At 49.0% G+C, this 16,463-nt stretch overlaps 1 protein-coding gene and 1 non-coding gene across 2 annotated transcripts; one reads left to right on the plus strand and one right to left on the minus strand.

Moving 5' to 3' along the window:
* On the minus strand, positions 1-3,297 carry KDF1 (keratinocyte differentiation factor 1). The gene is made up of 3 exons (XM_020909311.2): positions 2,230-3,297; positions 1,192-1,266; positions 1-651 (listed from the first exon to the last, which is right to left on the minus strand). Exons 1-3 carry the CDS (start codon positions 3,266-3,268, stop codon positions 569-571), a joined length of 1,197 nt encoding a protein of 398 aa, XP_020764970.2. The 5' UTR covers positions 3,269-3,297; the 3' UTR covers positions 1-568.
* Positions 3,298-5,872: 2,575 nt separating this feature from the next.
* TRNAS-AGA (transfer RNA serine (anticodon AGA)) lies at positions 5,873-5,944 on the plus strand. Its single transcript has one exon. It is a non-coding gene; the product is annotated as a tRNA-Ser (tRNA).
* The last annotated feature ends 10,519 nt before the right edge of the window (positions 5,945-16,463 follow it).

Here is a 16,463-nt window from a genome sequence, read left to right on the forward strand (position 1 = left end):
TGAGCAGACAGATATCTATTAAGTTTGTACTATGGTCACATTAGTATGTAGAACACCAGCCAGGAACCTAACTGCTCAACAGAACATAACATGGAGTGGGCACTGCCCACAGTTCCAGACAGAGGTCCTGCCTGCTCTCAAACCCAATACACTTAAGACAAGCTTCTTTGAGCTGTTACCCGCTCTGTCCTGGGGAGGGGGAGGACTGCATGATAGATTATGGGTTGTATGTTACAGGGGGAGCATGTTATGGGGATGGAGTTGGGATTCAATCCCAGAAGTCCCCTCCTCAGCTTTTGCTTTCCATGACCCAGGCCTCCTGAAGACGGGGCAGGAAGGACAGGCCCAGGCAGGGGCCAGGCCAGCGGGGGACCCCAGGGGAACGGGGGCGCCACAGCCCAGTGAAATGCATGTGGCTCGGGAACCATTCAGCCAAGGCGGGAGGAGCCAGAGTGGGCACTGCTTCTGGGCTCACGGCCTTGCCTCCCAAAAAGGGGGGCTCTGGTCCCTCTGCTCATGCTGTAGACTGTCCTCTCAGATGGGGAGGCAGCGCAGGGCCTGGCGAGGGTTAGCAGGTCACCTGGAGCAGCGGTGCTCCCGAAGAGTCCGTGTCGGTGCCCTGGAAGGATGAGTCGTGGCTGGCAGGGTATCCTGCAGGGGAAGGAAGGAGGAAACAGAGGCTCAGAGATGGGGAGGGGCTCATGCAAAGCCCTCGGGCAGGAAACAACCTGCTGAGAAGAATCAGAGGGGGACTTGAGCTGGGTGGGTGAGCCACTCGGCGGCTTTGCCTCTCTCAACCCCAGTCTTGCTCCCTGTAAAGGGGAATGACCCTGCTTCCAGGGGCTTGTGAAAGCCAAGAAGATAGCAGTAGAGACCACACAGGGTGCCTTTCAGCTCCAGTGGGTGCCCACCTCCCCCGCCCTCCACTTTTCTCTCCAGTGACCAGGGTTTCAATTCAGGCTCTGGGCACCTGCCTGCCTCCTGGCTCAGGGGCATCCCCCTGAATCTCTCCCAGCGGAATCTTTGAGCCAGCCTGCAGGACAGGGATAGGGTAAGAGGCTGCTCGGGCCTCTCCTCCCTTTCTGATCCCATCCTCACCCACCCCAGGAGGAAGCTGGGAGAGGGGCAGGTTGGGGGCCGCGAGGGCTGTCCCCTCTCCTCTCCGCACTCCTCATCACGTCAGGACCAAACCTGGGGCTCCATAGGGTCTCAGCTTCCTGGCAATGGCATCTGCGGTTGTCTCCTGGGAGATCTGCACTGTGAGTTCTAGGGAGGGAACACAAGGGGCAGTGGTCATTATCATGTCCTTTCAATCTCATTCCCCACTTATTAGCCCTGGGCTCGGTTAGAGAAACATCGTGTGTGTGTGTGTGTGTGTGTGTAGAGAAATGAAGTTTAAAAAATGACACGGAGTGTGTGTGTGTGTTTGTGTACACGCACTGGGTTAGAGAAACATCGTGTGTGTGTATGTGTATGTGCGCTGGGTTAGAGAAACATCATATGTGTGTGTGTGTAGAGAAATGATGTTTAAAAAGTGACATGGAGGGTGTGTGTATATCGTGCGTGTGTGTGTGTGTGTGTGTGTAGAGAAATGATGTTTAAAAAGTGACATGGAGGGTGTGTGTATATTGTGTGTGTGTGTGTGTGTGTAGAGAAATGATGTTTAAAAAGCAACATGGAATGTATGTGTGTGTGCACGCGTGCTGGGTTAGAGAAACATTTTGTGTGCATGTGTGTGTGCGCATGCATGCACGTGCTGGGTTAGGGAAACATTGTGTGTGTGTCTGTGTGTGAGTGTGTAGAGAAGTGATGTTTAAAAACTGACACAGCGCGTGTGTATGCATGTGCGCTGGGTTAGAGAAATAGCGTGTGTGTATGTATAGAGAAATGATGTTTAAAAACCGACACGGAGCGGGTGTGTGTGTGTGTCTGTCTGTCTGTACAATGGTGGGTGGGGGGTTTGGTTAGGCCAGCACAGGTCAGAGGTCCAAATTCACATGGGTACCTGGGTTCTGTTAACCAGACTAGCTCGCTAGGCCTGGAAGCCCCTCTGGCAGGTAGCAGCGAGGGACAGAAGGAGCCTGTGAGGGGACGCAGAGGACCGGAGAACCAGAAGGAGAAAAGCTGGGACCAGCTGAGGGGCGGATCCACAGCGGCCAAAGAGCCCAGTGTAACCCTCCCTAGCCAAAGCCTCCTCCATTCCGCCCCTCGGCGTGGCACCCCACCTACCGTCCTGGCTGAGCCCTGAGCCCACCATGGTCTCGTGGCCGCTGTCTGGGGCGGTGGCAGCTGGGGCGGCCGCCCGGCTTGAGCGCCCCTCTGCCGTCTGCGGGCGGGCGCGGCTCTTGCGGGTACTGATGCGAATGATGCCGCGCACTAGGCGGCCCTCAGCGTCCTGCTCATCCAGGTGGTAGTCCTGGGTGATGCTGCTGATAAGGTCCGAGATCTTACTGGTCTTCTCCAGGAACACTGTGTCTGAGGTGCACTTGGCCAGCTCGTCGATCTGGTGTACGCTGAACAGCTCTGTCAGCTTCTTGAAGATGAGCACGTCGATCTCTCGGCTGGACATGGAGCCACTGCCTATCTCGGGCAGGTCCAGGTCCGACTCGTGGAAGGAGTAGTACTCCTCGGAGCCCCGGGGACTGCTGGCGAGGGTGCTGGGCAGGCTGTGTCGCATGGGCGGGGGGTCAGCCAGCGGCTCCTTGCAGCAGGAGTCCGCGTCGGGGGCGGGGGACGTGGCGCTGCGGTAGGGGTACACTGGGATGCCTTTGAGCTTGACGTCGGGGTAGCTGAAGCTGCTCCCCATGGCCGACTTGAGCCGCTGGCCGTCCCGCCGGCTGGGAGGCGCATGGTCAGGGCTGGGGGGCACGCCGTTGTGCTCCTTGATCCAGTTGGCTTCGGCGGCCCCTTCAGGGGTGTCCCCCGAGGACAAGCAGGGGCTGCAGCCCCGCGCACAGGCCCCGCAGCGCTGGAGGCAGTCCCGGCAGCGGCGGAAGCAGAAGGCCGCCCGGCACCAGTCCCACACCCAGGGTCGCCAGAGCAGGCAGCAGGCAGGGGGCTCGGGAGTCTGCTCGGCAGAGCCAGAGATGAAGGTAAGGCTCTCGGGCCCGTGATGCCCGGGGTCCTTGGGGTCTGGCCTGCGGGTGCGGCGGCTCGGTGGGGCCCGGGATGGCTCATCGTAGGTCTCCAGGCATAGATCCGCTGGCCGCTCCCACGGTCCCAAGCGTGGGGGCCCAGATGATGGGCGGGGGTGTCCGGGGCGGGGCATGGCTCACTGCATGGTCCGCTGTAGCCAGACGCCTGTGAGGGAGAGGCCAGGAGGGAGACAGTCAGAGGCTGGGGCCCGTGCTTGCGCTGAGACCTAAGGAGCTTCGGACTTCTGGCTTCTGAGGTCTGTGATGTGGATGGGCCCAAGGATGTCCATGAGCCCTGTCCCCTTGCTTCCCCAAAGAGGAAATTCTCTCTGTGCTCTAACCTATATATCAAAACCTCCTGGGACTTCACACCCACTGGGATGGCTACTATTAAAAACAGAAAATGACAAGCCCTGGAGACGATATGGAGAGGGTGGAACCTTCGTGCATTGCTGGTGGGAATGGAGAGGGGTATAGCTACTCTGGAAAACAGTGTGGAGCTTCCTCAGAAAGTTAAACATAAAATTATCATATAATCCAGCAATATCACTTCTGGGTTACACCCAAAAGGATGGAAAACAGGCACTCAAACAGATATTTGTATACCAATGTACATAGCAGCATTATTCACAATAAGTAGAGATGGAAACCACCCAAGTGTCCACTGATGGATGAATGAATTAAAAAAAAAAAAAAAGGCTATATACTCTCAATGGAATATTATTCAGCCCTGAAAAGGAATGAAATTCTGATACAGGCTATAACAAGGAACAACTGGTTCAAAATTGAGAACGGAGTACAAGGTTGTATATTGTCACCCTGCTTATTTAACTTATATACAGAGTGTGTGTGTTCAGTCACTCAGTCATGTCTGACTCTTTATGACAGCATGGACTGTAGCCTGCCAGGCTCCTCTGTCCATGGAATTTTTCCAGCAAGAGTACTGGAGTGGGTTGCCATTGCCTCCTCCAGGGGATATTCTCGACCCAGGGACTGAATCCACGTCTCCTACATCTCCTGCATTAGCAGGTGGATTCTTTACCACTGCTGGATGAATAGCAAGCTGAAATCAAGATTGCTGGGGGAAAGATCAAAAAGCTCAGATATGCAGTTGATACCACTCTAATGGAAGAAAGTAAAAAGGGACTGAAGAGCCGCTTGATGAAGGTGAAAGAGAAGAATGAAAAAGCTGGCTTAAAACTCAACACTCGAAACACTAAGATCATGGCATCTAGTCCCATCACTTCATTGGCAAATAGAAGGGAAAAAGTGGAAGCAGTGACAAATTTCATTTTCTTGGACTCCAAAAGCACCATGGACAGTGACAGCAGCCATGAAATTAAAAGTTGCATGCTCTTTGGAAGGAAAGCTATAACAAACCGAGACAGCATATTAAAAAGCAGAGACATCACTTTGCAGACAAAGGTCTGTATAGTCAAAGTTTTGGTTTTTCCAGTAGTCATGTATGGTTGTGGGAGTTGGACCACAAAGAAAGCTGAGCACTGAAGAATTGATAACTGTGAATTGTGGTGCTGGAGAAGACTCTTGAAAGTCCCTTGGACTGCAAGGAGATCAAACCACTCAATCTTAAAGGTTATCGGTCCTGAATATTTATTGGAAGCTGAAGCTCCAGTATTTTGACCACCTGATGTAAAGAACCAACTCACTGGAAAAGACCCTAATACTAAAGGCAAAAGGAGAAGGGGGCTGCAGAGGGTTAGATGATTAGATAGCATCACCAACTCAGTGGACATGAACCTGAGCAAACTCTGGGAGATAGTGAAGGACAGGGGAGCTTGGAGTACTGCAGTCCATGGGGTTGCAAAGAGTCAGACATGACTTAGCAACTAAACAACAAATAACATAGATGAGCCTTGAGATATTATGCTAGGTGAAATAAGCATGACACAAAAGGACAAATATTTTATGGTCCCACTTATATGAAATATCTAGAACAGTAAAAAAAAAAGGTACATTGGTAGTTGCTGGAAGCAGGGGGAGAGTGGGAAGTTATTATATAATGGGCAGAGTTTCAGTTTGGGAAAATGAAAACATTCTGGAGATGGACAGTAGTGATGGGTACACAACAATGTGAATGTATTTAATGTCACATACAGGACTGTAACATCAAAACCACTTAAAAATTAAAATGGTATATTTTATGTTAGGCATATTTTACCACATAAAAAGAAAAAGCTCCTGGGATCTCACTTTTAGGGTAATGGTCTCCCTGAGTGTCTCCCTACCATTGGTAAGCCCACCAAGACAGAGCCTGAGGCTGCTCAACAAATGCCTTTCCATCTATCTGACTTGCTACAGAACCTGATCCTCACCACCTTCCCTTTCTTCCCCTCCTCCTTCAGATCAGACTTGGGAATCAACAGGTCCCCTGTCCATGACTCAGACTGGCTCTCCTATCAACATCTAACATCAAGCACTGTTTTGCTGCCTTTGATTAGACAAGAAAGTAAACCTCAAAATGCATCTTCTTTTCCTTTTTGACTTGGCTGCTAGCAAGCTCAGATTTCACTGAACCTGGCTCTGTGTTAGGCACAGTAGAACCAAACATGAATGACCTATAGATGCTATTCCTGTGATTCACACATGTTTTGTAGGGAAAACAGATGCTTAAAAGCTGGAACACATAGAATATACACAGCATTATAGGAGAAAATAACTGCCTGTGGGAACATTACGTCGTGATATATTTGGAAAGGTCCCTGATCACATGGAGGACTTCCCTGGTAGCTCAGACGGTAAAGCATCCGCCTAGAATGCGGGAGGCCCAGGTTCAATCCCTGGGTCGGGAAGATCTCCTGGAGAAGGAAATGGCAACCTACCCCAGTACTCTTGCCTGGAAAATCCCATGGATGGAGGAGCCTGGTGGGCTACAGTCCATGGGGTCGCAAAGAGTCGGACATGACTGAGTGACTTCACGTTCTTTCTTTCTTTCTGACCACATGGAAGGGTTTGCTGGGCAGTAACTATCCTTGGCCTAGATTTTCTGAGACATTAATCTTTTACTAATGTGCTAGAACTGGTGATGTGAAGGGAACTGGGACTGAACATCAGGCTATATGTATTCCAGTCCCAGTTCTGGCTTTAATAGGTGATGTGCTTCGGGCAGATCAATGCTGCCTCCCTACACACAGCCACCATCATCTCTCACCCAGATAATATCAAGGCCCCCATTCTGGCCACCTCTATTCCCTTCTACTTACTGCAGCCAGTGACAATTTAAAAAGCAGCAGCAATGACAACAAACATGAACCTGGAGGAACTAGGCAGACACCACTTTAGTCAAGTGATCAAAGTTAACATTATTAATAATGGGACAAACCAACAGGTTGTGTCTCCTGGTACTACGTGCTAAAAAGGATACAGCATCGCTTATGGAGTATTCCTGCCAAAAATGTATAACCTGAACGTAATCATGAAAAGACATCAGACAAGTGCAAATTAAGGGACATGATAAGTAAATGGAATGTGCGATCCTGGATTGAATCCTGGATCAAGAGGAGAAACTGGATAATTGGTAAAATTTAAAACTAGACTGCATATTATTTAATACTATTATGTTCACGTTAAATCACCAATGTTAAATTAAGTGTGAAATAAGACAATGTTCATATTCTTAGGCAGTGTACACTGAAGCATTTAGGGGTAAAGATGCATGGTGTCTGCAACCTAATCTCAAAGGGTTCCTCCCAAAAGAGAAGGTATGTGTTGACAGAGAAAGGGAGGGAATGTTAGCTGTGATGAATGCGGATGAAGAAGATACAGGAGTTCTTTATTCCTGCAACTCTTCAACCCATTCCCCCAGCTCCACACAGTGCTCCTTCTCCAAGAACTCTCCAGAACCTCAAGTCAGATGGGAGCCCCTCCCCGCACAGCATTCTGCTTGGCTCTGGGTCAGCTGAGTTGGCCTTGAACCCACTGTTTGAAGATAAGCCTATATGACCCAAGGGGACAGGGACTGTGTCTGAGTCCTTTCTGCATCAGCGTCCAGAACAGGGTTGGTACAGTAAGTACTTGGGGAGACTGACACATTCTGTCTGACCTCTGGGTAGAACCAGGACCATCAGGGAGAAAGAGAAAGGACTTAGGCTCCAGGCTGACTGGAGTGGGGGAAACAGCAGTCTGGTGAGGGTAAGGTGAAGTCCCCCTCCAAAGGTTCCCAAACTGAAACTGTAATAGGTGGCTTGAAAGTCCTCCCTCACAGTCCAGACAGGCAAGTGGTTAAAAACCCTCTGCCTTGGTCTGAGCAATGCTGGGGTGGGTATGGATTTATTCATTCACTCAATTAATGAATATTTATTGAGAGCCTACTGTACGGCAGACACTTCTAAATTCTGTGGATGAAGTGGTAAAATAGACAAAATTTCCTAACCTCAGGAGTTTGATTCTAGTGAAAGAGTTAATTGTTGATAGCTTACATTGTTCTCAATGCTTAAATGTACTCAACCAATTAATTCTCAGAACCCTATTTGTAGGTATTATTGTTGTTATACTGAAGCAAAGAGAGCTTAAATAAATTGTCAAAGCCACACATCTGTTTGAACACAAGTGGCCCGCTTCGAATCATATGCCACACCATCTATTATTTGAGAGTAAGGGGGCAGTCAGAGTGGTCAGCTGCCAACTCCATGGATGAACCTGTGCCCAGGAGTGCTTGCATAGGGAGAGCCTTGAGTCTTGGGCTTAGCCCTTGGATCAAGAGGGTAGGCATATCTACCCTGTTTGAACTACACTGAGCTCTGGGGTACCCAGGATTTGTAAGAACAAGAAGTTACTATTCATGGTTTCAATTACTGTCCTCTCCTCTACCTCCTAGGTTTTAGGAGTTATCAAAGCTAGTGGAGGTGATGGAATTCCAGTTGAGCTATCTAAAATCCTAAAAGATGATGCTGTGAAAGTGCTGCACTCAATATGGCAACAAATTTGGAAAACTCAGCAGTAGCCACAGGACTGGAAAAGGTCAGTTTTCATTCCAATCCCAAAGAAGGGCAATGCCAAAGAATGTTCAAACTATCACACAATTGCACTCATTTCACATGCCAGCAAGGTAAAGCTCAAAATCCTTAGGCTAGGCTTCAACAATATATGAACTGAGAACTTCCAGATGTACAAGCCGGGCTTGGAAAAGGCAGAGGAACAAGAGATCAAATTGCCAACATCCATTGGATCATAGAAAAAGCAAGGGAATTCCAGAAAAACATCTACTTCTCCTTCATTGACTATGCTAAAGCCTTTGACTGTGTGGATCACAACAAACTGTGGAAAATTCTTAAAGAGATGGGAATACCAGACCACCTGACCTGCGTTTTGAGAAATCTCTATGCAGGTCAAGAAACAACAGTTAGAACTGGACATGGAACAACAGACTTGTTCCAAACTGGGAAAGGAGATCGTCAGGGCTGTATATTGTCATCCTGCTTATTTAACTTAGATGAAGAGTATATCATGGGAAATGCTAGGCTGGATAAAGCTCAAGCTGAAATCAAGACTGCCAAGAGAAATGTCAATGATCTCAGATATGTAGATGACACCACCCTTATGGAAGAAAGCAAAGAGGAACTAAACAGCTTCTTGACGAAGGTGAAAGAGGAGAGTAAAAAATTTGGTTTAAAACTCAACCAGGAATTCCCTGGCAGTCTGGTAGTTAAGACTTCGCCTTCCAATACAGGAGGTGTGGGTTCAATCCCTGGTCAGGGAGCTAAGATCCCTCATGCCTCAAAAAACCAAACCATAAAACATAAACAATACTGTAACAAATTCAATTAAGAAAAAAAAAAAACCCTCAACATTCACAAAACTAATATCATGGCATTTGGTCCTATCACTTCATGGCAAATAGATGGGGGAAAAAATGGAAACAGTGACAGACTCTATTTTCTTGGCCTCCAAAATCACTGTGGACAGTGACGGCAGCCATGAAATTAAAAGATGCTTGCTCCTTGGAAGGAAAGCTATGACAAACCTAGACAACATATTAAAAAGCAGAGACGTCACTTTGCCAACAAAGGTCTGTATAGTCAAAGCTATGGTTTTTCCACTAGTCATGTATGGATGTGAGAGTTGGACCATAAAGAAGGCTGATCGCTAAAGAATTGATGCTTTTGAATTATGGTGTTAGAGAAGACTCTTGAGAGTCCCTTGGACAGCAAGATCAAACCAGTCAATCCTAAAGGAAATCAACCTTGAATATTCACTGGAAGGACTGATGCTGAAACTGAAGCTCCAATACTTTGGCCATCTGATTCGAAGAGCTGACTCATTGGAAAACACTTTGATGCTGGGAAAGATTGAGGGCAGGAGAAGAGGGCGACAGAAGATGAGATGGTTGGATGGCATTCGCCAAATCAACGGACATGAGTTTGAGCAAACTCCAGGAGATCGTGAAGGACAGGGAAGCCTGGTGTGATGCAGTCCATGGGGTTGCAAAGAGTTGGCCATGACTGAGTGACTGAACACCAACACCACCATTCATTAAATTCATCCAACAAATATTTGCTGAGCACCTACCATGTGCCCAGCACTGTGCTAAATGGGCCAGAAACAGGCTCCAGCTCAAGAGGATTTTTGCTTTATTTAAGCGCTCATAATTGCCCTGTAAGTATTATATCTCCACTTTACAGATCAGGACTCTGAAGCTCAGAGAGGTGAAGCGACTTGCCCAGAGACACCTAGGTGGGAGGGAATGGAGCTGGATTTGTGCTGTGGTCTGTCAGACTCTAGAGTTCCTGTACTTTATTCTACACCACACATCTAGAAGGGAGGGTGGGATGGAGGAAAAGGGGACAAGACCTGGGGTAAAAGACAGTGCCTGGCTTCAGTTTCCCACTTCTTTCTAGACCCTGAACCCTCCTGAAGTCAATCTCAGGCCATTTCGTCCTGGCTATATCTCCCCCTTGCTGCTTTTGCCCCCACCTCCAAAATCCTAGGAACACCAGTCTCTTGCTTCAGCAGGGGCTCCTGCTGTGCCTGGGGTAAGGCTCCTGGCCTCAGTTTTCTCATCTTTAACAAGGGGAGAGCGGAATACCTGCAGGGGCCACCTTCAGGTTTAAATGAGATATTGCTTTTAGGGCCTTAGAGCTTGTGCCTGGCACCTGGGAGGGGCTGGGTCTCTAGGCACCCCAAGTCACTGCAGGGATCCTCCTCAGGGTCAGAAGCCCCCAGACCCTGGCACGCCCTCCCCAAACTTCTAATTGGGGCTCTCCCACTCCCTCTTAATCCCTGAGAACGCACACATTGAAGGTCTCTCTCCGTTCCATCCCCTTCCTCCGAAGGCGACCAGGAGAGGCCCAGCTGCGTCTGGCACACCCGACCGGCCGAGAGGGGCTCCCCAGCCTTGCTCACCAAAACAGCCGTCGACTCGCGTGCCTGGGCATCTGTGCACCCTTGATCTCCGGCCCCAAAGTCTCAGCCCCCCGATTCCCGCCCCCTCGGGCACCTAGTCCTGGGGGCAAGGGAGAACCAGATCCCGGCTCTGCCGCTCGGGCTAACACAGCCCCTACACCAGCGGTGCCCTCGGGGCAAGCACCACCCTCTCCGGCTGCTGGGGCCCTCCGCCCGCGGGAGGATCCAGCCTGTAGACACAGCCCCTCGGGCTGTGCATGGCCCCCTCTCCCCGCCCGCCCCCTCCTCCCCAGCAAGCACGGCTCCCACCTCAAGCCAGAGCCACCCTAAGTGCGAACCCGGCCCCCTCACCCCCAGTCTGCCCACCCAGCCTAGGCGCCCGCTCAGGCCGCTCCCTGGCCGGGCCCGGCCCGCGCACCCCGGAAGTGGGAGGGTGGCCCCGGAGGAACCGGCCCCGGGACCCTAGCCCGCCCGGCTGTAGCCTCGGGAGGGGGGTCTTCCCACACTGGTGCCGCCCTGATTCGCGCCCCCTCGGGCCCGCGCGGGGCTTACCTGTCCCGCCAGGTGAGCCGCCTCCAGCTCGGCCCCTCCCCCCGCCCCCCCTCGCTGCTCACCTGGGGCGCAGGTGAGCGTCTCGCGGGAGCGGTGCACGGGCCGCCGCTGGGGACACACTTCCTGCCTCCGCGAAGCGCCTCCGCCGCGCACCTGGGCCGAGGCCCCGCCCCGGGAGCTGGGCGGGCAAGTCGGCCGGGCTCTGGCGCTTGACCTGCGGACTTGGAACGCAGCGCTCCGCCTAGTCCGGTTAAATGAGGCCTGGCGGGCACGGTGGACAGACGATGGGCTCAGTCTTCTCTTCTGTTAAATGGGCAGATGGTCCTAGCAGTCTCTAGCACCTGCCAGGCCTTAAACGCTCGGCCCAAAGGGCATGTCTCCAGAGACGCCTTCCTTTTGGCCTGCGTGCTAACTCGCTTCAGTCGTGTCCAAGTCTGCAACCCAGTGCACTGTAACCCGCCAGGCTCCTCTGAAAATGGGATTCTCCAGGCAAGAATACTGGAGTGGGTTGCCATGCCCTTTTCCAGGGGATCTTCCCAACCCAGGAATCGAACCCACATCTTTTATGTCTCTTGCATTGGCACGTGTGTTCTTTACCACTCTGGCCACCTGGGGAGTCTCCTCTTTTACAGCTATGCCTGTCTGGTTTTCTGTTAAATAGAGCAGTTCTCTGCAGTCCTTATCAAAACATTCAGCACACTATTCTCTCCTGTCTCCTCCTTTAGCTTCTCACTAGGGTATAGTCCTGTTCCCCAATGTCCTGGGTGCCCAGAGCAGGACCGGGTACACAGTAGATGCTCAGCAGATATTCGGGGCTTTCCTTGTGGCTCAGCTGGTAAAGAATCCGCCCTCAATGCGGGAGACCTTGGGTTTGATCCCTGGGTTGGGAAGATCCCCTGGAGAAGGGAAAGGCTACCTGCTTCAGTATTCTGGCCTGGAGAATTCCATGGACAGTCCATGGGGTTGCAAAGAGTCGGACATGACTGAGTGACTTACACTGTCAGCAGATATTCTCTGCTGAGTGAACCGCTGGGCTCTGATGTCTCCCTCTGCCCTGAGGGGGCCTGGTTCACCTGTTCTGATCAGTTCACTTTCTCTGTTCCAGGAAATCTGCAGAGGAAGACAAGGGCCTCTGCTCTGGGGCCTAGGAGCAGGGTGGAAGTGGAGACTGGGCTGTGCAGTCATGAAATACATCCCAGATGAGCAGAAGTGGCCAAAATGGGCCATGATCACTGCATCCCATGGGGTCTCTGCAAGAGGCCATGTCGTTGGGCGGCAGATGGCAGGGATCGGATTATTCTAGGTTCCTATTCCTCTTAATACTAACTTCATAGCAACAATAGCAGCAGTGAATAAGTGACTTTTAGGGAGCATCTCCAGGATCCACGCTTAATCCTTTACTTGCATAGTATTATTTAATCCTTCCACCTGAGAATAACACCTCAGGTGTTATCATCTTCATTTTACAGATGAGGAAACTGAGGCTTAGGAAGGGGAAATTATTTGCTCAGGCATTTGGCCCAAATGGTGTAACTTTGGGCAAGACTTCCTTCTCCAAACCTCATCTGTGGAAATAATAGTACCTCTCTCCAACTGGGAGAATTTCAAAACGGTACAGATGCAAAGTGAGATAAAGGATATGGGAAGAAATCACTGAGGTAGGATGGGTAAGTGGAATTCAGTACCACTGAGCCCCTTCCCCTCCAGGTATATCAAAGATACACAACTTCCTAATCCCAGACGGAGATGCTGCCAACTAGGAGAGAACCCTTTGTCTGCCCTCTTTGGTTTGCCATGTCCTCCCCTTCCCCAGCCAGGGTGGGACACTCCTTGGAAGCTAATTCCCATGGTGACTGGGGGGGTTTCCTTCCCTATCTCACCTCTCAGGGCACCACCGTCCCATTCTGTAGGTGCCCTGCCATGGGCACAGAGTAGGTGCTCAATTTCCACCACAGACCCCCCATGACAGTCCTTCTCAGTACATCTTGTCCACATTCTCACCTGGGCCAAGTGGCCATTGTAACTTCATTTGGACCTCAGAAAGTGAGTCATATCATATACAGTTGAACATCTGTGTACCATAAGACCCAGTAAGTGTATTTCTGGGATACAGCCACAAGAATTTCACATATATACCAGGAGACATGTACAAGAACAGTGGCAGAAACATTGTTCACAGTAACCCCAAACTGAAAACATCCAAATGCCGTCGATAGGAGATAAAGAAATGTGGAATAACTATATAGCAGTAGAAAATGAATGAAAAATAGCAGTATGGCTTGATCACAGTGATATAATACTGAGTGAAAAAACTGCAAGTCAGAGAAGAGTGCACGTGGAATGGTATCCTTTTCATAAAGTTCAAATACAACTGGAAATACTATATTTAGGTACAATATTGGGTTGAACCATATTGCATAGCTGTTTTTTGACCGGTTTTTAAAAATGAATTGATTAATTAATTTTCGGCTGTGCTGGAGCTTTATTGCTGCCCGGGCGTTCTCTAGTTGCAGAGGGCAGGGGCTGTTCTCTAGTTGTGGTGCTCAGGCTTCTCACTGTGGTGGCTTCTACCGATGCAGAGCCCAGGCTCTAGAGCTCTGTTGTGGTGTATGGGCTTAGTTGCTCCATGGCATGTGGGATCTTCCTGGACCAAGGATTGAACTCATGTCCCCTGCATTGTAAGGCGGATGCTTAACCACTGGACCACCGGGGAAGCCCCTCTTGACCTAAAAAATACATATATAGCAAATTCATAAGGTTAACCCCATGGACAGAGGAGCCTGGTAGGCTACAGTCCTTGGGGTGACAAAGAGTCGAACACAACTGAGTAACTTTCGCTTCAGCCTAATTTATGCGTGGAAAAAAGATTTAAAAAAAACAAGATAATGAGAAACACAAAATTCAGAATCATGATTATCTGGGGGTGGGGTATTGGAGGGATCAGAAATGACAGGGACGCTGGAGAAGGAAATGGCAATCCACTCTAGTATTCTTGCCTGGGAAATCCCATGGACAGAGGAGGCTGGTGGGCCACAGTCCATGGGGTTGTGAAAGAGTTGGATATGATCTAGCGACTAAACAACACCAATACTGCATATTGCTCATATATCTATGCATGGTGAAATAAATATTTACTTGACTAAATAAAGTCTTGGGGAAAAAAAAGAAATGACGGGGAAATCTGTAAGCAGACTTCACTTTTAGTGGTGTTCTGATTCTTGGGTTGGACTCCAGGACTTTCATTTTTATCATAAATGAATGAGTATATGAAAAAATAGCAATATCAGAAAAACAAGAGAGTTCCATAAAAATATCTATTTCTGCTTTATTGACTATGCCAAAGCATTTGACTGTGTGGATCACAATAAACTGTGGAAAATTCTGAAAGAGATGGGAATACTAGACCATCTGACCTATCTCTTGAGAAACCTGTATAAAGATCAGGAAGAAACAGTTAGAAGTGGACATGGAACAACAGACTGGTTCCAAATAGGAAAAGGAGTACGTCAAGTCTGTATATTGTCACCCTGCTTATTTAACTTATATGCAAAGTACATCATGAGAAACGCTGGGCTGGAAGAAGCACAAGCTGGAATCAAGACTGCCAAGAGAAATATCAATAACCTCAGATATGCAGATGACACCACCCTTATGGCAGAAAGTGAAGAGGAACTAAAAAGCCTCTTGATGAAAGTGAAGGAGGAGAGTGAAAAAGTTGGCTTAAAGGTCAACATTCAGAAAACTAAGATCATGGCATCTGGTCCCATCACTTCATGGGAAATAGATGGGGAAACAGTATCAGACTTTATTTTTTTGGCTCCAAAATCACTGCAGATGGTGATTGCAGTCATGAAATTAAAAGATGCTTACTCCTTGGAAGGAAAGTTATGACCAAACTAGATAGCATATTTAAAAGCAGAGACATTACTTTGCCAACAAAGGTCCATCTAGTCAAGGCTATGGTTTTTCCAGTAGTCACGTATGGATGTGAGAGTTGGACGGTGAAGAAAGCTGAGCACCGAAAAACTGATGCTTTTGAACTGTGGTGTAGGAGAAGACTCTTGAGAGTTCCTTGGACTGCAAGGAGATCCAACCAGTCCATCCTAAAGGAGATCAGTCCTGGGTGTTCATAGGAAGGACTGATGTTGAAGCTGAAACTCTAATATTTTGGCCACCTCATGTGAAGAGTTGACTCACTGGAAAAGATCCTCATGCTGGGAAGGATTTGGGGCAGGAGGAGAAAGGGACGACAGAGGATGAGATGGCTGGATGGCATCACTGACTCGATGGACATGGGTTTGGGTGGACTCCGGGAGTTGGTGATGGACAGGGAGGCCTGGTGTGCTGTGATTCATGGGGTCGCAAAGAGTCAGACACGACTGAGCGACTGAACTGAACTGATGCTGTAACTAATTGATTAAGGGCACTGTTACTTGTCAAATTTTCTTTCTTTTTTAAAAAAATTTTTGACCACACCCCAAGTAGCACATGGGACCTTAATTCTTCAACCAGGGATCAAACCCATGCCTCCTGAATTGGAAGGTAGTCTTAACCACTGGACTGCCAGGGAAGTCCCTTGCCAAGTTTTCAAGGTACCAAAAAATCTAAGAGCCTAGAATCTAGTTCAGTTTTCTACCATTCGTTTATTCATTCAAAGATTAAGGTATAATTTACATACAGTGAAATTTATCCTTTTTAGTGTACAGCTCTGTGAATTTTGAGAAATACATATATCTGCATAACCACCACCACAATCAAAATTTAGATCAGTTTCATCACCACACCCCCCCAAATTTCCCTAAACTTTTCTGCAAGCTGTTCCTCTCCCCATCTCAGCCCTTGGCAACCGCTGATCTTTTTTCTGTCTCCATAGTTTTGCTTTTTCCAGAACATGTTTAGTAAATGTGCATTACAAAATTCTGATTCTGTAGTGTCTAAAACACCATAGATTAATAAGTAGGAACATGATGATTGAAGCAGCTCAGAACTACTTTCTTTGCCTAGAAAGGGAAAAAGCGGGGAGGGAAGGAAGGAAAATATAATCTCTGAACCTCTGGCCGCATTCTCTGATGTGTGAGGGGACCTTTCTCTGGAGCTCCTGTCTCTCACCAGCTGTGTGGCCCTGGAGAAGCCACTTCGCTCCTCCTCATCTGTAAAATGGAGATGGTATTTCCTCCTCTAGTGGGTTTTGTGAAGTACTTTGCAAAAGGCACAAGTTAGCTGGTATTCTAATCATGTGTGTGTGTGTGTGCTCAGTCGTGTCCAACTCTTTGCAACCCCATGGAGCCTGTCAGGCTCCTCTGTCCATTCCAGGAAAATTCTTACCTGGAATTTTCCAGGCAAGAAAGAATACTGGAGTGGGTTGCCATTTCCTCTTCCAGGGGATGTTCCTGACCCAGGGATCAAACCTGTGTCTCT

This window comes from Odocoileus virginianus, chromosome 30 (assembly GCF_023699985.2).
Source record: "Odocoileus virginianus isolate 20LAN1187 ecotype Illinois chromosome 30, Ovbor_1.2, whole genome shotgun sequence".
In the NCBI taxonomy this organism is placed as follows: Eukaryota; Metazoa; Chordata; class Mammalia; order Artiodactyla; family Cervidae; genus Odocoileus; species Odocoileus virginianus.

Coding starts and splice junctions, on each gene's coding strand:
- KDF1 (XM_020909311.2), bottom strand. CDS start 3,268: ATGCCCCGCCCCGGACACCCCCGCCCATCATCTGGGCCCCCACGCTTG. Junction 1,267..2,229: donor CTCAGGGCTCAGCCAGGACG/GTAGGTGGGGTG, acceptor TTCCCTCCCTAG/AACTCACAGTGCAGATCTCC. Junction 652..1,191: donor GAGACCCTATGGAGCCCCAG/GTTTGGTCCTGA, acceptor CTTCCCCTGCAG/GATACCCTGCCAGCCACGAC.